The sequence below is a fragment of the Phaenicophaeus curvirostris genome, chromosome 4, assembly GCF_032191515.1.
Source record: "Phaenicophaeus curvirostris isolate KB17595 chromosome 4, BPBGC_Pcur_1.0, whole genome shotgun sequence".
NCBI classification, from domain to species: Eukaryota; Metazoa; Chordata; class Aves; order Cuculiformes; family Cuculidae; genus Phaenicophaeus; species Phaenicophaeus curvirostris.
The window spans coordinates 50,165,999-50,190,782 of NC_091395.1; the positions used below are offsets into that span (position 1 = coordinate 50,165,999).

The window sequence follows — 24,784 nt, forward strand, 5'->3', positions numbered from 1 at the left end:
TCTCTTGGGGAGGAAGGTCATCAAAGGAGCTCCAGTTCAGTGCCTTTTCTGTAACCTGCTAACATGCAGCTTGCAGTGGGGAGGAAGGAAGGCTAATTAGTCGGAAATTGCCTTGTGGATGCTCTTAGCATGTTTTAAGAGAGTCTTTTTACAAGGCCTTACTCTACGTTACAAATTAGCCTACTCTATGTGTTCCCTAAATGTCTACCGAGTTTAAGTGTGGAGTAGATAGCGTGTTGTATATTCAGGTCTGTCTTACTGCATATACAAAGTTTTCCATTGAAGACAACCCCAAATTTATGCTAAATCATATCGCTACTGTGGTTTTGAGTACAGTATAAATGCTCATATAAAAAAAAAAAAGCATGGAAAGCAACTGTCTTTTGGTTGCAGTAAAGTTTCTTAAGCTACTATATGTCAGTTAGTTCATAACACCAAAGCAGATGGAACAGTTTCCAGTACATTGAGGCCAGGGCTGCCATGCCAAGGGACCTCGACAAACAGAAGGAATGGGTGGATGGGAGCCCTGGGACTGCTCACCAGGGGAATCCTGCAGATGGGGATCCCCTGCCACAGTAAAGGCTGAAGACCAGCTGGCAGGGGGCAAGTCTACAGGACAGTCTGGGGATCTTGGTGAGTCAGCAGTGTGCCCTTGTGTGGTGAAGCCATGAAGTCTGACTGCCTCCTGGGCTGCAGCAGCAAAAGTGTATCTATTAGGTCAATGGAATGGGTTATTTCCCTCAATTAGGCAATGGGAAGGCTGTGTTTAGTATTCTTCCAGTTTTACCATTGTCATCCCTCAGCACAGGAGGGGCTTCAGCAAACTATGAGAATCAACGGTCACAAGTTGCAGCAAGACAAAGACATTTACAGTGAGAGTCATTAACTCCAGAGAGGCTATGGATTCTCCATCTTTGAGATGTTCAATGTGTGGCTGTACAAAGCCCTGAACAACCTGATATAACTTTCAAGTTGGCCTTGCTTTGGGCAGAGAGGTGAGCTACAAAGGTTCCCTGCAACCTGAATTGTTCTGTGATTCTATGACAAATGAAAAGAAAAAAGTTTCTTCTGTTTTGTGCAAATGCCTGCTAGGCTTGTTATGCATTTCAGGACAAGCCACAAATACAGTTTTAACTCTTGTGTTGTTACCATTCTACAACCCACTATCAGAATAACAAAGCAAGTTAGTCTTGAGCACAAAATTGGATATTCCTAAAATCCAGTGACTATTCTCAGGAATCTTTGTCCACCACTGAAATGGATTTTTTAAATTGATTTTTCAAATGTATTTAGTTAGATTCCTAGATGGAATCTCTCAGCTCTTCATAGCTTGTGATAAAGGCCTGAGACAAAAGAAGATAACTATAGAAACAGTGACCCAGTGTTCTTTCCATTCATGTATAGGTACTGAAAAAAATCATCCTGCCACTCCAAAAACAGTAGAGAAATAGATGTTCCACCATCAAACAAAGTAAACAAGCTCATATGCACAGTGATATAAATGCCAGTTGTCATAAACATGCTTTGATAAGTGATGGACTCAGACATACATGTTCATCTGGGACAGAATTTTAAAGATACCTCTTGCCCAGAAGTTGTTTCTCTGACAGATGTGCTTGTTTAGAAGTTTGGGGAAGGTGAAGGAGAAAGGCCTCTTTGTTGCAAGGATTCTCTTTTGACTGCTGCTCTGACCACATGTGGTTTATGATGATCTGAGCTTGGTATCATTGATACCAAGTGCTCTGCACAGCACCTCCCTTTTTCAAGTTATTCAGCTAAATCTGGTTTCTGGATAGTCACAAATACAAGGTGCATTTGGTGCTGGTGTGCTGGTTGGCAGAGATGACCCTCATGGGGCAGTAGAAGTTGTTTCTGCTGACTTTCCTCAGAGGAACAGGCTGTGTTTTGTGATCTGCCATGAGAAGAAACCTGTTCTCCAACACCTTCCTGCTTCAGTTTTAGAGTTTCACTGACTGCTGCCACCTCGCTTTTCCATCTCCTCCTCTCCCTCTCCTCCACGGAGACACAAGTGCCAGCAGAGAGCCTTTTAACCAACACCATCCTGAAGAAATGCAGTGTGGTGAGCGTGAAGCTAGACAGAAGGTTGTTTTCCAGCTGTGACACTCTGCTGGCATGGGAACCATCCCTCCTTCTTCCTTTGAGATCCTTCACTTCAATATAATGCTTTTACTTTTTTCTTATTTAGTCTTCTAATTGCCTGAGATAACTGTCCCAATTGTTTTTAGTACATGGTATTTTGAATTGAAAGTTAATCGCACTTGGGGATTTTTGAAAAATTCACATTTCACAGTAAGTGAGACTCAAGAGACCTCAGAAATGTCCCAGAACGACCCATCCTGAGAAGCATTTCAGATGCATGTTGCTTTTGTTGCAGTCCATTTTAGTTCTTGTTCTCTATCACAGAAATGAGTTGTGTTTAGCTACATGCAGCCAGTTCCTTCAAAAGAGAGAGCCTTGGGTGGTTGTGTTATCAAACAAAAAAATCTTGGCAGAAGCTTACATTCTTAACACAGCCAAATATTTTGTACCCAAAGTATTGTCCTCCTTCAAAACACTTGTGCATAGCATAACCAAGTTACAGATTCCAAGACCCTTTTCATTGCAATTTTAATTTAATTTAGAGTTTGCATGCTTAATAGTATTTTTAATATGCATCTCTGGAATTTGTGGTTTGAACTTTAATCTTCTGAAAAATAATACGTTTTATATAGGCACCATGTGTTTGGATCTAGGTTTATTTTGACTGAAGGAAATTATTTGTCTTCTCTTTAGTATTGCCATAAAAGCTTGCGTTTTCTGATTAATACCCTTATGTTGCATGTCCTTTTAGTGTGTCTGCTGTTGTGCATGCATGTTTATGATGAGTTTGTTGTTGCTAGGAAAGACACTAAGAAATAGATGCTTTATTCAATAGCAAGCCTCTGAAATTCAAGCTCTTTACGTAAGCCTTGGGTCATTCACAAGCTTCATGAAATGGAGTGGAGCTGTTTGCTTTGGAGACAGGGTTAAGAAGAGCAAAGATCCATGAAAAGGAATAAAACGGTAATTCCTGTATTCCCTTGAAGTGCCATAGCAGAGCATTTTGTCAACTTTCATCTTCACTGTCTTTGTGAACGGTTTTTTCTTTAATTTTGTGTCACTGCTTACAGCAATTATGGCATTGAATACTCTAATATTTTAGCAAGTAATAGCTCTATCTGACATGCTTTGTAAGGAAATATTTAGATCTCACTTAAGTTCTTCATGGTGTTTGTAATAGGCATGGACTTCTTTTCATTTGAGTTTGTCACTATGTTGTATGCAGACAGTAAGAAGTGAGTAGTACTGTGATGTGGGAAAGTACATAAAGGGAGTCTTTATAAACTCTGATATATTCATTTAATCAGTCTGTAAATGGAAAATTGCTCAATAGTGCATCAGAATTGCAGGATGCCCTGCCAAATTATAGTATATATGCTATCTGTCTCATCAGTTCCATGAAGGTGGCTGAGAGAGCGAGGATGATTAATAAACACCCAGTACACAAATACTCAGCTCACTGATACATCTGTCTAAGGCTTTTTGTCCTGGTTTCAAACTCATGGGCGGCTGAACAGCTCTCTGCCTGTGGAGCAGCATTGAATAGGGATCCCTGTGTAATCAAAGGCCAGCTAGCCTGGAAAGAGAGCATGCCACCCACCTCATGCTTGCTTCAAAGGGAAAAGTCTCTTCTGAAGGCTGCCAGTCAGAAAGCCTGACAGAGCCACAGGATGAAAAAATGCCCAGAGACTAAATACAGGGCAGCCACAATCAGGAAGAGAAGAACAGCTGTACACTGAGGTGCTGGAGACACGGGGATCAAAGCTAGTGGTAGTGAAAGCAAAGGAACCACGCTCTGACCATACAGGGGTTGATGACCATTTTCATCCTGTCAGGTGAATGCTGTGGAAAACCTAAGCTTGTGGAAGGAGTGTGGGCAGAGAGCCTAAAAAGGAGGAAATTAAACTGTTCTCATTGTCACTTTTCAGAGCCAAACATTTGTAGCGTTTCATACTCAAAGGTGGTGTGGCAAGAGCCACTGCACAGACTCCACTGGCATCGCTCCCAAAGACTGGAGCAAAGCATTTTTATATCAGTGTGTTCTATCAAGAATGAAAGAGTTTACTGGGAAGCAGCAAAGTAGTCAAGCTTCTAGAAGCGGTTAAGAGGAAACTGATGTAAGGTATCACCTTCACATTTGAAATTAAAATGCAGTTTTATAAAACCTTAACTGAAGTGGAATGTTTGTGCCGTTTTAATGATAATTGGGGAAAAACAAAACCAGTATTTTGTTTCAGTTAAAGTTTCACTATACTAGATACAACCCAGTCACAGAAGTATTGAAAATGCTGAAGTGAAAAAAGCTAGAAACTGATTTTATGCTACAATGAACCTTATTTGTTTTCATTGGATGAATTGTAAGGCATTATTCACAGTACTGGTGAAAACACATTACTTAAGATTCTTTCCACTGCTGACTCCAGGAAGGGATTCTAGCATTTACCTCTCATTCCTCAAAGCCTCATGCTTACATGTATCTAAATTGTGCACCCTCCCTAGTACTCCCCTCCCATTCTGGAAAAAGGAGGGAAGAAGTGAAGAACGAAAGGAGGAAGAAGCCCTCAGACCTCATGACACACCCTCTAGGTTTCAATGGAAGCCACGAAGACTCCATTTCCCTGGAAGCAGTTTATTATTTTTTACTGGGCATCATATCCATTGATTTCCCTCTCATTTGCTACAGAAACCAGTATTCATAAATATTTTTTGAGCTTCTTGATTAATCTTTCTCCAGCAGCTCAGGGAACCAATCACTGCTAATCCATAGGTTTGGAGCTCAACTGAACAACTACAAATAATGCTTTCCTTGATTTTCCAGGTGAATCGCCCTCACCCTGGTGATCATCCTCTTCTGATCATCTTTATGGTCGGTGGAGTGACAGTCTCTGAGGTCAAAATGGTGAAGGATCTGGTAGCAACACGCAAACCTGGTACCCAGGTAAAAACAGTTCCAAATGTACAGTTCCTATCTGAACAAAAACTAAGAAAATCAATCAGATAATATTCGCTTTAACACTGATGCCAAACTACATGAAGGCACAGCCACATAGACAGGAATGATGTTAGGATTTTGCTGTGAAAGATATACATAGGCAACAATTGTTCAGGCACCAAGTGTCTCATTTTTACATGTTAGGGTCAGCAATAAAAGTTCAAACTCAGTTCAGGAGTTCTGAATATACTGGCATTATTCTGAAGAAGCTTTCATGATATCTCAAAAGATTGATTTCTTTGTATTCTTTCTAAATAGAAACACTTGCTGTCCAAAAGCCTACAAGCTCCCTGGCAGTCCATCTACAGAACATAGTGCAGGGATGCTCAGAAACAACCTGCCAAGGGTCTGGGTATCCTCTAGTGATTTATCAGTAGTGATCCTACAGACCAGTCAATTAGTATTGCTGAAGAGCAAAACAGATTGTACAGCTGTACTACTTCTGGGCCAAGTCGGGTATCTCTGATAGATTCTTGACCACTAGATGCCTTAAGCAGCCTGAAGCAGATGATGGAGAGAAAGCTCCAAGTCTGTGCAGCCCTTGGATGTGCTGTTGGACTAGTAGAAGGAGGATGTCTCCCACAGTGAAGCGTCAATATCATTCTTGCAGCTGGTCTTCTGCTGTCTAGTAGCAGAACCTGACTACAGCAGTCTGAATTGAGTGCAGAGGGAGAGGAGGATAGATGTGCTGTGGTAGCATCTGAAATGTTAAAAATCATTGTTATTATGGAGGAGCAATGAGGCATCTGCTGAGTAGTGCAGATACACAGAGTAATCTACAAACTGCAAAGTGCTGTTTATCCAGGTATATCATAAACATAAGTTTCCAGAGTGGCTTGTAAACATCTTGTTTTCAATTCCTATGGAATGTGGTTTTGATTAGTGAGAAATTGTTAGCAAAACTGAGCCAACCAAAGAGCAGCCCCTTAGTTTGGTGTGTGTTTTCCGTATTTTAGTTGTCTCTGCAAGGCAGCCTCAAGCAGTATTTCATAAGATGGAGTGCCATTTTTAGTGATGTGGTTTTTTGATCTGATAACACATTTCTCCCCAATTAGCCTATTGCTAATCTCCTCAGAACAGTGAATAAAATTCTTTCCCATCTTGAAGGGGTATTGAGTTGTGACACACTGATGGACAAGTTAATCCACACCTGAAATATATTAATACACACTGAAAGATAAGCAGAGGGTTAATACGAGAGTTTGTTGAGAACTATGCAGGGAGACTTTTCTCTGGCTTTCTAGAGGGACTTGAGGCTTGACAGTGGTGACATGGGATCTGGTGTTGCTTTGCTTTGGCTTAACCCCAGCAGCAGGTCACTCTCTGAGGCAGATTCCTCAAGAATTTTAAGCTTTTACTGCATCTTGCCCTTTGTCCAAATGTGCTGCGTTAGAGGTGAAAGGACTTGGGGACGAAAGGCAGGAGGAGGAAGAGAAAGAAGAAAAGAAGCAGTTGTGCAAGTCTCTCGTATGAAAAAAAGCTTATGAGTTTGCTGGATTTACCTGGATTTCTGCACTATAGCTGTGAATATGTGCCACCTGTTTGGGATTATTCTCTTTTCAAAAAGCCAGGCGTTTGTCTAACTCAAGCCAGCGTTTAACAGAGCTTTTTTGTGGTGTTCGGGCAATCAGGTTCAGGCATCAGGGGAATGCTGGCCTCCCAAGTTCCTTCCAGTCAAACAAAGCACTGACATTTATACTAATTATTGGCTCTTGGAGAAATAGACAGACGTGTGGGTGCGAAAATAAAGAATTGAGGAAAGTAACTGAAAAATGACAGGACACACTGATTACTTCAGCAGTTGTTCAGAGTTGAGGCAAACGACATTTTAATATGGAGTAGGAGACACATGTTTCCATCCGCAAAACTGCACTGTATCTGAATGTGAATGACAAATTATTTTTCATGGGGAAGCACAAAGGAATACAACATTTCCTACACGTCATTTGGTTTTAGATGGCGGTAATAGCTCCCCCAAGCTAGTGAGAAGTATCCTACTATAAAAGGAAAAAAACACCTTTTTTTTTTTCCACTTTAATCAGGAGAGCAAAAAGAGGAAAAGAGCATCAGTGGATGTTTCATCCTCCCTCCTCCCAGCATTCACAACCATCTATGTTGTTGTGGCTGAGGCATGCAGACAGATAAACCTTACCAGATGCACTGTCAGTTGTTAGCCGTATCCTTCCTGGCCCTCTGCTGAAGGGGAGCTGCCCAGTGCAGTCGCTCAGGGTGTGAGCTCCTGTTCCTCCACCTCGGCACTGAACAAGAAGGTCTTCAAAAGAGATACGCTGTCCTGAAGAGACCTGCCTGGAAAAGGAAGAGATGGAAATTATTTATCTGGGCAATTCCGCCCTTCTCTGTAAAAATGAAGGAACAAATATTCACATCTATCCCTCTCAAGAGCCCTTATAGATACTGGAGGGCAAAAGAGGGAAGACCCAGTATGTTTGGCTGTATCCTTTCTCAGAGATTAAAGCTGCAGCTCTCATTTTTCTCTCTGTGCTTGCTATTAGTTGCACAAATCCCCTCAGGGTTCACTAGTGGGACTCTGAGAAGAAATTGCTTTTATCTGGCAGTGGCTACTAGTGACGCTTGGCTTGTACACCAAAAAAAAACTTTGGTAACATGTCCTCTCATGTTTTTCAGAATTAAGCTGCGTGATAATAAGATGAGCACATACTGTGCTATAGTCTGATTCTCACATAACATAAATAAGGCAGTGACAGCCTTTGGCATCTGCAAATTACAGAGTTTTTCTTCCATAGGAAAGAGAAGAGATAATCAGTGTCAGTTTGCCACAGATTGTGTGGGAGGACAAGGGAAGGGGAGACGTGAGGGGGAGATGATCATTGGTACAGAAGGGATCTGTAGTAACTTAATTCCAGATTCCTTTCATTATTTGAAGTGAAAAGATGAAAGAAAGAACAACAAAAAAAAGTTGAAATGCAGCACTACCACACATTTAAGGCATGGGATGAAGAACCCAAGCAGTTTGATCACTGCTGCAGGAAACAGACACCCAGGCATACTCCATTGTTGATACTTGTGTTTCCTCTCCTCAGATTTCCACTGAAGAAGCAAATTCATGTTCAAGTGGGCTAATAAGATAAATCTGCCCCCATGTCCTTGCCTGCAGTCCTGACCCTACAAACACTACTGAACTCGGGGCTTTGTAAGAGCAGTGTTGTATGACTTTGACCCTGAGTTAGCTGTACACAGCAGAAGCGTACATGCTGGCCCCTTGTTTATAGCTTTGCCCTGCAGAGAAGCCTTCACACTAGGCATCTCCATAGTGGGTTTTGCATAAGAAAAGCAGATACCTGCATCTAGCGCTGTTCTGTATCGTGGCTGCAGTAAGCATGTCATTCATCAGACCCATTCTGGATTACAAACTTGATCAAACCTAAGTGACAGCATCCTGAGCGCTCAGGGTTGAGCTTTGGTCCTAGTGAGCATAACAGCAACAGCCTGTTCTGCAACCTGGTCTGAGGAGACATTTTTGAACAGAAACTGTAGCTCCCCACTTCTCTGGTGCTCACCTTATCTTAAGCTGAGAAGAAACAGGCATCACTCAAAACTATTCATTGATAAAGTCCTGTGCTAGAGGAGAGGAACCCCCTGCTTCATCACCTGGTGCCTTGGAGTAAACCCAATGGCAGTCACAAAAAAAAATCACTGGGTAAGATGTGTGTAGAAATTAGTCAAAGCACACATTCATTAAGAGTACAATGCTACCAGTCATTATGCTCCTTAAAGTGATTTAAGTTCTTAGCAAGCAGACAGTTTCACTGGGCAAGTTGTTTTGCCTTCTCAGTAAACACCAGGAACACAGCCTGTCTAGTACTGGGTGAAGCAAACAGTTCATATCCATGGCTCGTTAGTACTGCCATCAGTCTCAGGCATCTTTATTTTGACTTGTTGTTTCTTGTCCCCCTTCTTTCAGGTTATCGTACTCTCCAACGCACTCCTGACACCACTTAGAGCTATTGAGTCGTTGTTTGCCACAGAGCGTCTCCAGCCTGACATCAATATGTGACAGGGGAGGGAGGATCTGTGGAGAAGATGAGTGAGTGCCTCAGCTGGCAACATCCCTGGTCTGTTGCTCTTCCCAATAGCCTTACAAAAAATTATATGTCCACATGGCTCCATCTAAAAAGGGGTGAAGCAGCTGGGTATCGGACTGCAAGGGAACATGTGCAGCTCACAGGTGGCTTTTTGAAATAGTCCAGCTGTCCAGCAGCAGCTCCCCACTCCTTAACGGTAACACTGAGAAGTCTTGCATCACTCCCACCCCATTCTGCGTGGCAAGGACAGTCGCTTGTAATAACTCCCTAGAAAAGGAGCAGCTTAGGACCAGGTGATGCTGAATTTGCACTCCCCAAGCAGTACTTTTTTGTGAGTATTCCTGGTGACTTCACTGGGGTTGCTTCTGGTGGGAAATGGTGCTGAGGGTGTGAAAGTCTAAAAAAATCCACCCGCTCTGTCATGTTACCTTGCAAAACACATGTGCCTTATACAGCATTTAACCACCTCTGCTCTTACTTTGTCCCTCACCCCAGAGAGGCAACAGAGCACAGCCCTGATTTAGCTGGCAAAGCAGCTCCCAGTCCAGTGATGCTCTCCCAGAAGAACTGGTAGAGGGAGAGAAGAAGAGAGCCAGACTCAAAGACCAGGTTACATGGCTGCTTCTCTCTCGGCTTCCTGTTTCCTGCTCTAGATTCTCCACCCCCAGTCTCAGGAGAAAAGACTGTTTCTGATGGCACACTTCACTGTGGGTTTATGCAGGAGGACATATGGGCTGTGATGGTTTGATGATAAACCTGGAAGAATCCTCCTCTCACATGCATTTAAGAAAGCTAAAGAGAGAAGGGAAAAAAAAAAAGCGTCCCATTTTCCAGAGGCCACAGCAACAGTTTCTTTCTTGATCTGGGTTTCTGAACAGCATGAATAAAGAACTATCAAATTCAGTTATGTAATTTTTCTTTATAAAACTTTGCTACAATCAGTGATAAAAAAGCAGCAGTAGATGGTGATTGCATATATCTCCAAGACTTCCAGATTGCAATATAATGTGGTAGAGCTATAAAGCTGTATCCTCTTGCTTCATCCAACGGATGCTAAGACTACAGCTTACACTAAGATGAGAATGTGAAATTATAAGTGACATTCACTCTATCATAGCATTCTTTATTTTGCCAAAGTAATAGATTAAATGGGAAGTAGCTTTTTAACCTTTGTCCACTAGCTAGTTTAATTCTCTTAAAAGGAAAGGGTGCATTTTGATTTAAATTCTCTTTTGAGTGGCTAGAAGGAAACAAAGGAGCGATTGTGAAGCATGGACAATGTCGTTACTATGGAAGAAAAATGTATAAGTGTCTATAGAATGGAACTTTGTGCTATAAAAATGAGAAATATTGTGAGATTGCTATGTTAAAAGCTCAAGAAATAGTTTGAACAAAGAAACTGGAAAGGAAGTAGCCAGTGTCTTGGTTTCTTTTTTTGTTTTTCTGTACTGTTTAATCTTAGTATATGAATGTTTTATAAATTCTATAATCAATAAAGCAATGGTCTTACAATGCCAAACCTCATCTCTCTTCTCCTTCCCTCCTAGAACGCAGGGCTACACATGCCAGGACTGCATATTTCTGCAACACCTTTTGTGTTATTTGATTACCCCTAAGAACCTAGATCTTCTGTCTTTGGAGGTGTCCTAGAGGGGTTTCCACAGTCTGCTGGTAGCAGAAAGGCTCTCCTACGTCCAGTGGCCATTGCTGATCAGTGAGTTCAGATACACACGCCTCTGAGATGCTGTCACCTTCCTGAGGTGATGAAGGCTGGCAGTTGTGGTCTTCTCTCCCTCACTTGTCTTTCATCAGATGCTCTCAGGTCTCTAACTTGGCCATATAGGATAGCAAGAAGGAGGCTGAGTTTGAGCAGACACTTGCACTTCCTATGGATCAAGTAGCGACTCCTACTGAGACAGACTAGTTTTCCAGAGCCCACACACACACTTCGGGGGAATCTTTCCAGCTAATGGGGTCACAGTGTGTGCCAATGGATGCTATGACTCAGCCACCATCTCATACTCAAGTGGCTGAAGAGATAAAAGAAGATGGTGACAAAAGCCTCTCGTAGACCAAGACTGGAGTGGAGTCTTTCCAGTGGTCCCAGTGTAATAATTAGCTCCTTGTCTGCAGGAAATAATAGTAGTAGCTACACCCAGCCTCTACTGAGGGAAAAAGTTAGGGGGCTGAGAGATCCCCTACCACACCAGGAACAGCACAGAAGAGACTTTGCTTGGGCACAGCACAGGACTGCAGCAAGGAGCATCCGTGCCCTCTGTGTGTGACGCTAAGCATAGGGTCAAAAGGCAGGAAGTGAAAACACCAATCCACCCCTGGCCCATGGGTGTGCTACTATATTAATAAGCTAAACAGTGTTTGGTCCTAAGCTGGAAGGTCAAGCTCAGTTTTGTTTCTCCTAAGTCACTTGGCTAAGAACTCATGGTCAAAAAGATTATCATCAGCAAGACCCTATCAGGCTCTTCCCTACACGAGGTATGACAGTCGTGTTCTGACCAGGTGAGCCTGTGTGACTTAGCACAAACACTCTCCTCAGGAGTGCTCCCAGTAATGCTACTTTAAGCATTAATAAAACAGTTGAAGACTTGTAATTTAAGCTTTTTATTATGAAATAGCTCTACATAAAGCTTCTTTCACTTTTTTTCAAGATGGTGTCAGTCACTTAAGATATTCAATGTCCTTCCAGATTTTGACCTACTTCACACCATTCCTCTGTCACTAGAGGTTTTTTTTGACAAGGGGAAATGAAGAATCCCATTTTAATTTGAAAGGTCTCTGCTTATCCAGTTCCTCTCGTGAAAGAATTTCTTAAAAGGAAATTGTAAAGCAGTTGTGAAATCCTGCCCTGCCCCCACCCCCAGTTCTATGCTAATAAAGCAACAGTAAAACTACCTTGAGAAAACTATTACTTTGTTTCAACATTTCACTAGTTATTGCCCATTGTCTCTCACCCAAAGAACACAAAGGAAAATGTGCAATTCAGAAATTTAATGTTTAACCAGGCAGTAAGAATGCAAAGTCCCTGTGAGGAGTTAACTGTACAGAAAATAAATAAGTTACAGTTTAAACAAAAGCACAACTGGCTTTTTAAAGTGCATGTGTGTAAGGCCTTTAGCCTGTGAACTCCATTGGCTCAATGTACAAAAAAAATATTGTATATACAAGTCTGCCACATGTGTTTAAGGATGAAGGGGGACTGGCTCAGCTCAGAACAAAACAGCAGCTTCATTGCTTGGAGCCAGCCATGCGTCACACCAAGCTGAATCACAGCCACATTCCTCCTGTGCCTGTTGCACACAGGAAAGAGGGAAGTGTCTTACACCAGCAGCTATAATGGACTATTACTCCAAATCCACATTCATTCCTCAAAAGCTCCATGTTGGATAATTTAGTCTGGACAGTATTTTTTTTTTCCAAACGGTACAAAAAACACAAGTTATTTGCAATTAGATATGTTTACACCTTGTGGACAGTAGTTTCGCATACAAAGGGTCCGGCTAAGTTGTCAGCAATAACATAACTAGTAAAAAAATAAAGGACCATTGTTTACAGTCTTGATACCCAGTCATGTCCACTTATTTTACACTTACTTTTACAGATTGATTTCACATTTGCTTATTAGTTTTGAAATACATGGGAAATAAACAGATCTACTCTGCAATAAAATTAAATAGATACATCATGCTGTCCTTCGTCCCTGTGAAAAGGACTCAAGTGGTTACTTCTGAACAGTGAACTGCAGTTCACGGTGTTTCCCTGCTCAAGTACAAGTTGAGAGTTGGAGCTAGAAGCTTGTTTCTGCAGAAATCAAAACCAACTTGAGAAAAGACAAACCGAAAGCTTTTGTTTCATTTACTTGACAGCTCCTTTTCCAAATGAAAATCTTGTTCTACAAGTCACATCCTAGAACCATTTCAAGAGATTTAGGTTTGGTTTTTTTCCCCCCTTTTCCAATCTGCCACTGTTCCTTCAAGTAACTGCTTGCTTCTACAGCCATGCAAAAAGCTACCTGAACCATCCTTCTTTCACAATGCCTTGGACTCTAGATGCACCAATGTTAAACACCCCGTTTCAAACTCAGCCTAAATGTTGGGAAGACCAACAGCTCTGCTGTCAAACAGAAGTGACAGTCCTCACTTTGGCAGACAAAGCTTGCTTAAACCTTCTCTTCAGATCCTGCATGTTGGGTGATTTTGGCCGTGGAATAAGAGAGGTTCTCCTCCTCTCAGGGGTGCTGGTTGCTGGCTGTTTACTGACTTCTTTACAGAGGAGATGGAAGGCATTGAAGACGTCATTATAGTTTTCACTGACAGACACTTCATAGAAAGTACAGCCCAGCATGTTGGCCAGTTGAAGTCCATGCTGAGGCTCCACCTCTTTGATATGCAAGAGATCAGCTTTGTTTGCTACAATGACAACAGGGACTGCATTTCCGGGATGCAACTGTCGAACGTGATGGTAAAGGTGACTGAGTAGTTCATAGCTCTTGTAGTCTGTGATGGAGAAGACAATCACCAGGGCATCTGCCCAGCGAATGCATCTGTTCAGCTGCTCATTACAATCCAGACTGTGTTCATGGATCTGAAAGACGAATGGTCACAAATTAGATAGCTGAAGTCATAAAAGATTTAAAGGAACCTGTCTTTAAGGGTCAAATAGCATTTTACTGCTTCAGAAATATATCCTTGCATTTCACATTGTAAGTACAAAATTAATCTAAGCATGGTGAATAAATGCATATGTTGATTCAGCTGCAAAAAAGCTGGAATTCAACACTGGAGTTTGCTATACTCAAATGGAAAATTGACCTGAGTAGTTCTGCATGCAGAGAAAGACTTTGTAGTTCCACAGAATGGGAAATTAACTGGCTAGACAGTAAGTCTGGGGAAGCAAAGATATGAGCTGGAAGCATTTAGACCTGGAGTGTTGCCCAGTTCAGAAAGGCAACAATCCAACATTACTCAGGTCTATACATTCAAAACTTTAACTTGTGACACACTAATGAGCACAGACACAATATAGCAGACTTTGCTTTCATATTTATGAAGCTTGTTGGGCAGCGGTCATGACATTTTCTTCCACATGAACCTTATTTGCACAGAATCATTGCTGGGTTTGTCTCTAATGTTCCAAATATAGAGAAACAAGACAAGTAATTCAGCCATTCAAAAGTAACAGGCCTCCAATGCACAAATGATCTGCCAAAACAGCAAGTTGTTTTCTTTGAATACCAGCATACTACAGGCACACAACACATCTGGCTTCACTCGTTATAACACAAGTTACCACCTTTCCCACAGAGAGCATCAGACTCTGAAACGGACCATAGCAAGATGCTGCACACAGAAGGACGCACATGCATGCAGATGTAGAGCTGCTTTGGTGAACTGCACAGCTGCATCTAGCTCACCTGAACTCCTGGCGTATCTTGCACTTGAATAGCCAACATCTCTCCATCTATCTGGATGTGCCTGCTGTAGAGATTACCTGCCAAGAACACCAACAGGTTCACAAGTGCAGCTACCACGCTACAGACAAACCTTGCTTCTGCTGCTTATTAGTTGTGCAAGAAAAGCTGTATCACTGTTTATGAGGTGAGGGACCAGCATTCTAAGTTTTGTTTGTAACAACCCATAAATTTATGGCTTTACTGGAAGCCTGGGATTTAATCTCACGTTGACTTGTTTTGAAGCCTGGCATTTAATATTGTGCAACTCAGAACCTAATCACTTCTTAAAGACTCTTAACTTAGATGATAAAGGGAAGCGCAGAATAGCCCGGCCATTATAGAAAGGCACTTTGTCTGTCATTCAGTATCTCTACACTTCAGCAAACCATGTTTCTACAAGGTTCTCTACTGGTTGACTTATTTCTTGATTGTTGTGAGGGTTTTTTTTTATATTTGTTCAGCTTTTCCAAGTCATTTCCTCAACAGAATGCTCTATATCTTACATTCACATCAGTTCAGACTTCCCACTGTACTACACTCGAGCAAGTCCATAAGATCAGCTCTTTGGTTTCCCCGTTGAGGTGGCACCGTCTAGATCACTCAGCTGCTGCCATTCAGTTCGCATATATAACAGAATATTAGGAGTACAGAATGCTCTCTTGTTTTAGCTAAAAGACTTTTTTGGGGAGGGCATTTTCACCATATAAAGTCAAGTTTGGTGGAGGACAGAGTCAAAGTAAAACAGGCAGTGGCGAGGCCGTCCTCACGAACCACCCGTTTGCTGTTTGCGGGTTTAGTTTTCATAGAATCACTAGGTGGGAAAAGACCCACTGGGTCATCGAGTCCAACCGCTCCTATCAAACACTAAACTAACGCTCCCAGCCCGGCGGCGAATTCTCCCGGTAAAAGCACCGGCAAGACGCGCCCGGACCCCGTTTTTAAGCTCTCCCCGTGCCCCTCGGGACCCCGCTCGGCGCTGGAACCCGCTCACCCCCATCCAGCCCGGTCAGGGCAGCCGGGACCCCCCCCTATCCCCGTCCCCATCCCCGGGACCGCGACCCCCGCCGCCTACCTGCGTTCCTTTCGTAGTCGCCGATGAACCGCCGGGTGAGGAACCGCACCACGAGCGCTGAGGGCAGCACAGACAGGCAGCTCAGAGCCCCGCTCCACACCCCGCGCCCCACAGCCACCCCGCATCAACCCCCGCGCTCCGGATCGACCCCCTCAGCCCGCACCCCGCTCCCCGCACCGACCCCCGCGCCCCTCACCCGTCTTGCCGACGCCGCTGCCCCCCACCACGGCGATCTTGACGAGGCGGGGCCGGGCGGCGGCGGGGCAGCCCTCCCCGCCGGGCGCGCACTCGGCGATGCTGCACATGCCCCGCGTCAGGCGCATCGCCGCTCCCCGCCAACCCCACACCCCGCGCCCGCCGCGCTTTTCTCGCTCCCGGGCCCCGCCCCGCCCCGCCCCGCCCGCAGCCTGCGGCTGCGGGAGGGGCGGGGCGGGACGGGGCCCGGGGGGGCGGGGCCTGCGCGGGCCTCGCCTCAAGCACCTCGGGAGAGGCCTGGAGTCTTCGCCTCAAAACCACAGCGGGGGAAGCGTTAAAACACAGGCAGGGATAGAACTGGGAGCCTGGCGGTGACGTTGTCCAGAGGAGAGGCCAGAGAAGAGCAACGAAGCTGGTGAAGGGGCTGGAGAACAGGCCTTATGAGGAGCGGCTAAGAGAGCTGGGGGTGTTTAGCCTGGAGAAGAGGAGGCTGAGGGGAGACCTCATTGCTCTCTATAACTACCTGAAAGGAGGTTGTGGAGAGGAGGGTGATGGCTTCTTCTTCCAAGTGACAGGGGACAGGACAAGAGGGAATGGCCTCAAGCTCCGCCAGGGGAGGTTCAGGCTGGACATTAGGAAAAAATTCTTCACAGAAAGTGTCATTGGGCACTGGCAGAGGCTGCCCAGGGAGGTGGTTGAGTCACCTTCCCTGGAGGTGTTTAAGGAACAGGTGGACGAGGCGCTAAGGGTCATGGTTTAGTGATTGATAGGAATGGTTGGACTCGATGATCCGGTGGGTCTCTTCCAGCCTGGTGATTCTATGATTCTATGAAACCAGTTTGCTAAGGAAAAGGGGAATTCTAAGATGAGACATTGCCCTAGTTGGACTCTGCTCTTGCTTCTTTCAGAGATTTGCCTTGTGGCCCCAAGTTCGCTATTTAACAAACTTGTCCCTGTGATCACAGGTGTACGTTTAATACATTCATAGCTTGGAGGAAGGCCTCAACTTGCTTGTGTTTGAAGAGGAACTGAGACTGTTGCATTAACAGTGTTGTAAACGTGTTGTTAAACTTGTGAGCGAGCGCTTGGCCCCGAGCTGCACGGGGCAGACACCGGCCCGGAGCGGCGTTTGTCACTCAAAGCATTTGCTGCGGGCAGTAAATGACATTTCAACCTGCCCTTCTGGGATGGTTCAGAGCGGGGGAGGAAGGTCGCGAGTGCCCAGGGTTCCCGATGTACCTCGAATTCGGCGCAGAGACCGCGTCCCCAAGCGTCACCAAAGATTGGCCAAAGACGGTCACCATCGCAGCAAACACATTTGTGCAGAGCTTTCTGTGAGCTGCAAAGCTATGTGAAAAAAAAGAGATCTGGAATATAAAGATACTAGTTACTGCTTTTGCAGTAGCTGCTGTTTTCCCAGCTATAGAGGTGAGAGCAGACGTGATGAATAACGGCTGGGGCTGAGCAGAGCTGAGTTTAATAGAGAAGCAGGTCTCGCAGGTCTCTCTGCCATCCACCGGACCAACAAGAGGTCATTGGTGGTTTAGCTTTTTGAGTATATTGTAAGGCTACTAAAGTGGTTGGGAAAAAGAAAAGTATAGAGGCAATTTAAAATAAATAGATGGGTAAAACATTTATTATAAACATAGGTTTATAAAAAGGCATCCTAATTCAAAAAGAGGAAAGAGAAAAAGACCTAATTAGAAAAAAATCACCAAGGTTGAAAGACTCAAGGATTTGAATACAATAGAAAGACTGAATTACGTTACACCAGAGCAGCAGAAACCATCTGGACATCGTACCTTGAGCAAAGGGGAAAGGTTTCACTGAAAGTCTCCTGGGAGCTTGGTAACTAAGGTCACTGGAAACCAAAAACATTGAGGTAACAGTGAGGAAGATCACTCTCCTAAGAAAGTTTTGTCTTCAGGATGAGAACATACAGGCGATAAATAATTGCAGTGAGAAGCAGTTACTTCAGCCAGGGAAAAAAGAAACAGGGGTGCTATGCAGTGAGAAGGGCACACAGACTGAAGGAAGTCTGGCAATAGTTCCAAAACCAACAAGCATTTTGCCTCCATTTTTAATAAAAATGATGATATGAAAGATGGAATCAGAAGGAGGATGAGTAACAGGAAGAAAGTCGGGGGTTATCACTTCAGTGGGCAAAACTAAATTATCTCGTCCAGAGTGCAGACAAGCCAAGCATGTGAAGATGAAGGTGAAAGGAGTAAAAAGTTTTACTGCAGTTCTCAAATCATTCTGGAATACATGCATTAAGGAAAGGGAGGGGAATCATTCACTATAATTTGGATAAGTTTTGAAGGAAAGCATAATTAAAGATATGGGAATAAGTGGGGTAAAATAAAGTATGGGATTACGTGTTGCTGCAGCATGATGTCTTTCCCTTTTCCTTAAAGAAAGGAAATATGGTAGATGTAATTTATTTGGGGTAAATAATACCTGATACTGTCCAGACAGGAAACAGCTATTTAAGCAGAAGTATATGGGGAACAGGAGACAATGACAGAGGGGTGTTTTATATGGGAAATGTCAGACTGAAGGAAAGCCATTCTGTGGAATTCGTCAAGGCTTCTGTCTTCCTTCGTATTTTCTTTACGGTGGTGTCGTCAAGAACACGAAGCCACTAGTGAAATCTGCTGTTGGCAGAGCTGAGAGACATCCCCAGTTCAAACAAGGGTGGGAATAGTATATTGCAGAAACTGCATGCCTTTTAGAGCTGGATTAATGAAAACATAATTAAATTTGATAATACAACTGACATGGAAATATTAATCACAAAAATTTCTTCCATTGACTATGAGATCAGAACTTGGAATGGAAAGTCTAGTTAATCACCAGATGAGTAGGAGCAATGTAAAAAGGGAAACATAAACTGAATTATGTCAGTAAAGTAATTTCAGACAAGATCAGCAGTACGATGTGTGGTTCTGTCAGCTAGTCAGGAGTAAATCAAAACGGAACAACTATGGACAGAAAACACTATAATGATCAGGGACTGGACAGTCTATTTCAGAGGAAGATAAAAACACTCGGTGTGTTAGGTCTGGCTAAATAAAGAAAGTAGGGCTTGGGAAATTTGGGAGTCAAGAGTGTTAAAACTGAGGGCCAACATAAGTGTGACAACAAGTGGGTATTACTGCATCTCTGCAGTCGGAGTAGTGAAACACCAGAACAGCCCTTAAGAACGGCAGGAGCAAAACTGAGTCTTTTAAACGGAGACAAAGGAGTTTATAGAAGGGATTATACCAATTGGTTGACCACAGTGACAATGAGATTGGATGACCAAAATATCCCTTCTAGAGGCCTATAGACAGTATCCTGATGCCATTACATAAATAAATACTTAGGCCTAACATAGAGCAATGTGTGCGAAAGTGGTGTCCCTAACACATAAAGGGGTACAGTAGAAAAGGGGAAATGGGAAAGGGTTGCAAAAATGAGGCAACACATCAAAAACTTTTTTTATGAAGGAGATGATTAATTAGAGACTGGATGAAAGTGCTAAAATAACCAGAGAATGGGATCTTCTCCTTTGGTCTCAGAACAGCTAAAGCAAAACACTCAGCCAGATTGAAAGGTGAAACTTCTGGAAAAACTGAGATACAACGTATGCTTTTGTAAAATATGCAATTGAGCCACTGAGTCAATTGTTGTGGGAAGGCACTGGGACAAAAATTAAAACTATCACTATACAAAGAAGGAGTGCATATTTATAAATTATGAGAAACTGCATTTTTACTTTATGCTAGCATAAAATTCATAAGCAGCAGTAAATTAATCTCCTCAGATTTTGAACCAGTCTCTTCAGTATTATGAACCAGAAAGAGCTCTAACACAATGCAGACAAGCTTTCTCATCCATCACTCTTTACAATACTAAATTTCTCCTGTCTTCCTCTCAGTTTGGCAGACGTGAGTGCTGTCGGAGATAAGGTATTAGCCCAGATGGTCATGGAGTGGAGACGGTGTGAATACATGCTTCCACACTTCAGGGACACATGCATGTACTTTATTTTGTGCCACTATTCGGAGGGTAAGCTTGCATGCACCTTATGCTTTCCATAAAGATACCTTTGGCAGCCAGGGAATGCACCTTACTTTGTTATCTAGTGCTTTGGTAATTACTTTATAATGTGTTGTTCTGGTTTCTGCTGGGATCGAGTTAATTTTACTCCTAGTAGCTGGTACAGTGCTGTTTTGGATTTAGAAAGAATCACGTTAATAATACACTGATGTTTTAGTTATTGCTAAGCAGTCAAGGACTTTTCAGCTTCTCATACTGGCGTGCAAACAAGGTGGTGAGGGATGCCAAAGGAGCTGGGAGAGGACACAGCCAGGACAGCTTACAAAACTGGCCAAAGGGATATTCCATGTGATGTCATTCTCAGCATGTAAACTTGGGGGAGGCTGGCCAGGAGAGAGGAGAGGCTGCTCAGGGATGGGATGGGCATCAGTCAGCAGGTGGTGAGCAATTGCATTGTGCATCTCTTGGTCTGAGTATTTACTATTATTCTTCCATCTTTCTTGGCTCTCCTATTAAGCTGTCTTTATCCTAACACACAAGTTTTACTGGTTTGTTTTGTTTTATTTTTCATTCTCCTCCTCATCCCACAGAGGTGGTGGGAGGTAGAGGGGTGAGCAAATGGCTGGGTGGTGCTTAGCTGCCAGCTGAGGTTAAACCATGACATGCGTGTCTTCAGAGAAACAAGTGGTGTGGATGTGGCGTTCAGAAACACGGCCAATATCTGCTCATTCTAGATGAGTATTTGCTTTCCTAAGCACTGTGAAGTCTGTCTTTGGCTTTATTAGGGTAAATACAAAAAAGCTCTCTGTTTATGGCACAGTACCTATGTCCCATGCTCCAAACATACAGACCCAAGTTGACCAGCCCTTGTGAAAAGCCCAGGAAGACCAGAGCTTACCCCTCTCCTGACACAGTTCTGAGAGCAGAACAGAAGAGAAAGGGAACGGAAATATTAAAAGAAACTACATAAATAGGAAAACAGCTTCTCTCTTTACTGGGAGAGATCTGGCTGGCAAAGGCCAAGATTACTGAGCATGATAGAATCTTCATTCCAGGACACAGAAATGGGGGAGGGAGGGACATGCTCCACGCACCCTCACCTACCCAGGGACTCTAAGTGGTTTCTATAGCAGCACAATAGCAGACATTTTTCTCTCTCCACAAGAAAGCCTGAGTAATGTTCTGCAATTATATTAGTCTGCATTTTAATCAGATTTTATCTTCTCTTAAGCTTGCTTTTTTTTTTTTCCCATTTCCTCCTTATGTAACTCTCCAAAACTCTCATCCAAGAAGTGGAAAGCTCAAGGTTTTATTTTTCATTCAGGGCTGCCCATCTGCTGCCAGTATTTTTTTTGTGCTGGTTTGTGCCCCCACAGTACAAGGAGTTGTTCTGCATGCAGGATGCCAGTTTGATCTGAAAAGGTGGGGGGAAAAAAACCCTGATGACGGAATCTCTTGAATTAGCACAAGCAGTAATGCTTCATTCAAAAATGTATATGATAGCACTTAGCAGAATTTTTGTTTTCCATTTTAGGAATGCCTTGGGTCTATAATAAGCCCTCTAAAAACTGTGGCATTAAAGTGCCATTGCCAGCCTCCCTCAATCTCATCTTATGTTACAACAGAGTCAGTTTGTCAAGGGGCTAACACCTGGGTTATGTTAGGAAAGGCTACTGACAAGTCCTGCTGTGCCAGGCAAACTGGAAGACAGTGCTTACACCAGCAGAGGAGCACTGGGGCTGGTACAGCTTTTCTTAGTTGCTAAGCAAACGAAATACAGACTTTTTGTATATACCATCTGAAATCTCACCTCTGCAGATCCCTTAACTTTGTAGAGTCGTCAGACAGAACTCACATCCCTGAAACTACAGATGGGGAAGGCAGTGTTACTATCTCACCAGATTTCGGTGGTCACCTCTGGGCAGGCAGTGACTGGTCCCACAGCTCTGCTGGTGGGAGGCTCTGAGTACGCGTGTCCTGCCCTGCTCAGAGGGGACAGCCAGGGTGGCATAAGCCCCCACTGAACATGGCCTGAGCAGACCTTGTTCTGAAGTGGAAAGATACTGAAAGTTTTATATTTCTAGTACAACTTCTTAGCAAGAAGAATGTAAATTCAAGTCATGCCTACATACTACAGCAGAAAATTATGATGAGTGAATGTGTAGGTTGCAAAGTCAAATGCAGAAAATACAGGAAATGCCAGAAATAAGATTGCCTGGACAATCTTAAATCATCCTCCTACTTGCATATGCATTTTGTTACAGCCTTAACTGCGTAATGTCGTGCCATTACACTGTCTCCTGTTATACTGGCAGTCTGTCTTCTGTTTGCAATGTGGGAACACAGCACCTAAACATACTTGAAGATCTGGATGTTATTTCTTCTAAATCCTCAATTAGCCAGTCCATGGTACAATACAGAATGGCATCTTGGCTTGGATCAGAAACAGCGTGGCTAGCACGTCCAGGGAGGTTATTTTCCCTCTGTACTCAGCACTGGTGAGACCAGTCCTCCAATACTGTGTTCAGTTCTGGGCCCCTCACTGCAAGAAGTATGTTGAGGCTCTGGAGCGAGTCCAGAGAAGAGCAACAAAGCTGGTGAGAGAGCTAGAGAACAGGCCTTATGAGGAACGGCTGAGGGCGCTGGGGTTGTTTAGCCTGGAGAAGAGGAGGCTGAGGGAGACCTCGTTGCTCTCTACAACTGCCTAAAAGGAGGTTTTGGAGAGGAGGGAGCTGGCCTCTTCTTCAAAGTGTCAGGGGACAGGACAAGAGGGAATGGCCTCAAGCTCCACCAGGGGAGGTTTAGGCTGGACATTAGGATAAAATCTTTCATGGAAAGGGTCATTGGGCACTGGCAGAGGCTGCCCAGGGAGGTGGTTGAGTCACCTTCCCTAGAGGTGTTTAAGGAACAGGTGGACGAGGCGCTAAGGGTCATGGTTTAGTGATTGATAGGAATGGTTGGACTCCATGATCCGGTGGGTCTCTTCCAGCCTGGTGATTCTATGATTCTATACCGGAACTATTTCCTTAGCACAGGAATTACTAACTCCTTCATAGGCTTGTCGTGGTGTACAGCAAAGAAACATGAGAAAAACCGAAAATGTAAGTGGGCTAGACTGCATAAGTCCAGTATGTACATGCCACTTAAACCCCTTTCAGCTCCTACCTCATCTTGAAACACCTCAATGCCCCAAAATGTTCTGTAGAAAAGTCCCACACTGCATTGGAGCAGGGACTATGGCCCTGACGTTTCTGAGATTAACATTTGAACCACCAGGAACGAGTCCTTCTCTCTCTTTACCTGTATGAACACATTACATTCCTCCAAGCAGTGGAACACTGATGGGAACACTGAGAGCCGCGTCTCGGGCTACACACTAGACCAGGTGTCTGAGTCTTCTGTAAATGTCACAGACCTGGGGCCAAGAGCTTCCTTGAAAGTGGGGAGAAAAGAGGCGACCTGAATTTATGGAAAGTGGGTGTGATGGTAAAGCATGCTACGCCAGGTACGTGGCAGCGAAGAGTGGTGGGATGGGCAGGACCTTCCTGGGAATACCAGGCACCGGTCTTCCTACCCATGCTTCAAGTGCAAGTGGTGCAGTGAGGGCCTGTGAGGGCAATCAAGGGAAGAGATCCTTCCTCTACAAGAAAAGAGGAGGAAAGACAGGCTTGCTTAGCCAGCCAAATGGTGTCTGTGAGGGAAGCTGATAATTACCTGCTGCCAGCTCACACAAGAAAGATCATGAAAGAAAGGAGAGCTCCTTAGAGCAAGGAGCAGCTCATCTGAGTGTTTGCCTTATGAGTAGGTTTTGCAGACCTTATATGCCTAAAGGAATTAGCCACTCCTTTCCTACTGCCTTTCAGCAGGAACTGAATTCACATACCATTTAAAAAATGTAATTATTGTTAATAATTTGTAAGTAACACAGTTTTTTAAAAAGCATGCAACTACAGAGATTTCCATAAGAAATTAGGTGATCCAAAACATTTTGTCAATAATCCAAACTAGATAAACAAAGAAAAAAGTAATGAGCCAAATTGGGAAGTAAATGATTCTCACTTGGGAAACGCTACTAGTAAGCCATATAAATATGCAGGGTTACAGAAGCTGGTTGCATTTTGCTTCACTGTGATCCTGTATCATAAGTTTCTGTGTTCTGTTTGATCTGAGGATAGAGTCCATTGGTAATGATTTGTGAAGGATGCATTTAAGGTATTTAAATGAGCAAGCAATACTGCCTACAAGGCAGCCGTAATCTTAAAAAAATATATTCATCGAAGTTTCGGAATAGTCTTTAGCATTCACTCAATTATTATGCAGGCAGGTGACTATACATAAGCAGCCAAAAATTGTCAGAGGAATGGCATTCATTTCTATTAGCAAAAAAATGAAACTTTGGAGCTACTGCAACACCCAGCATTTTAATAACAAACGATTTTTCAGCAATATACTCTTCAGCTGGCTAAACAGGCACAAGGATTAAACACAGGAAGCTTAAAAGCAGGCTCTGTCAGCTATGTTTGTTTTCCATAAATCCCTTTGTGATTTTGATGAACTGTGTCATAACAGAGAAGGATAGTTTAGTGTTATTGTGTAAAGGACTCGTATAGTCTCTATGGTTTGACAAGAGCACAGGTTTTTTTCTAAATAAAGTAGTCAGTCCAAAAATAGAAGCAACACTTAGAAGAATGCAGCTCCTGGAGGAATTACAAATTCCATCTACCAAAAACACAGAGGTTGGTATGCTGGGGCATCTCTGCTGAGGATATTGTCTGAAAGCCATTAATTCTTCATCTGGAATGTAAATCTATGCTGTCCAAATGGGATTTAAGTATTCCAAGGTAGGACTT

The 24,784-nt window shown here is 43.5% G+C and overlaps 2 protein-coding genes across 2 annotated transcripts in view; one reads left to right on the forward strand and one right to left on the reverse strand.

The window, feature by feature from the left end:
- Positions 1-11,765, forward strand: part of SCFD2 (sec1 family domain containing 2) — a 200,490-nt gene extending 188,725 nt beyond the window's left edge. The window contains exons 8-9 of the mRNA XM_069856050.1: positions 4,919-5,038; positions 9,036-11,765. Of these exons, the coding sequence (XP_069712151.1) occupies positions 4,919-5,038; positions 9,036-9,128 (213 nt within the window). The 3' untranslated portion in view covers positions 9,129-11,765. The remainder of the gene's footprint in view (positions 1-4,918; positions 5,039-9,035) is intronic.
- A 388-nt stretch (positions 11,766-12,153) lies between these two features.
- On the reverse strand, positions 12,154-16,025 carry RASL11B (RAS like family 11 member B). Its single transcript, XM_069856076.1, has 4 exons — positions 15,892-16,025; positions 15,696-15,752; positions 14,585-14,661; positions 12,154-13,755 (listed from the first exon to the last, which is right to left on the reverse strand). Exons 1-4 carry the CDS (start codon positions 16,016-16,018, stop codon positions 13,288-13,290), a joined length of 729 nt encoding a protein of 242 aa, XP_069712177.1. The 5' UTR covers positions 16,019-16,025; the 3' UTR covers positions 12,154-13,287.
- Between the last annotated feature and the right edge of the window lie 8,759 nt (positions 16,026-24,784).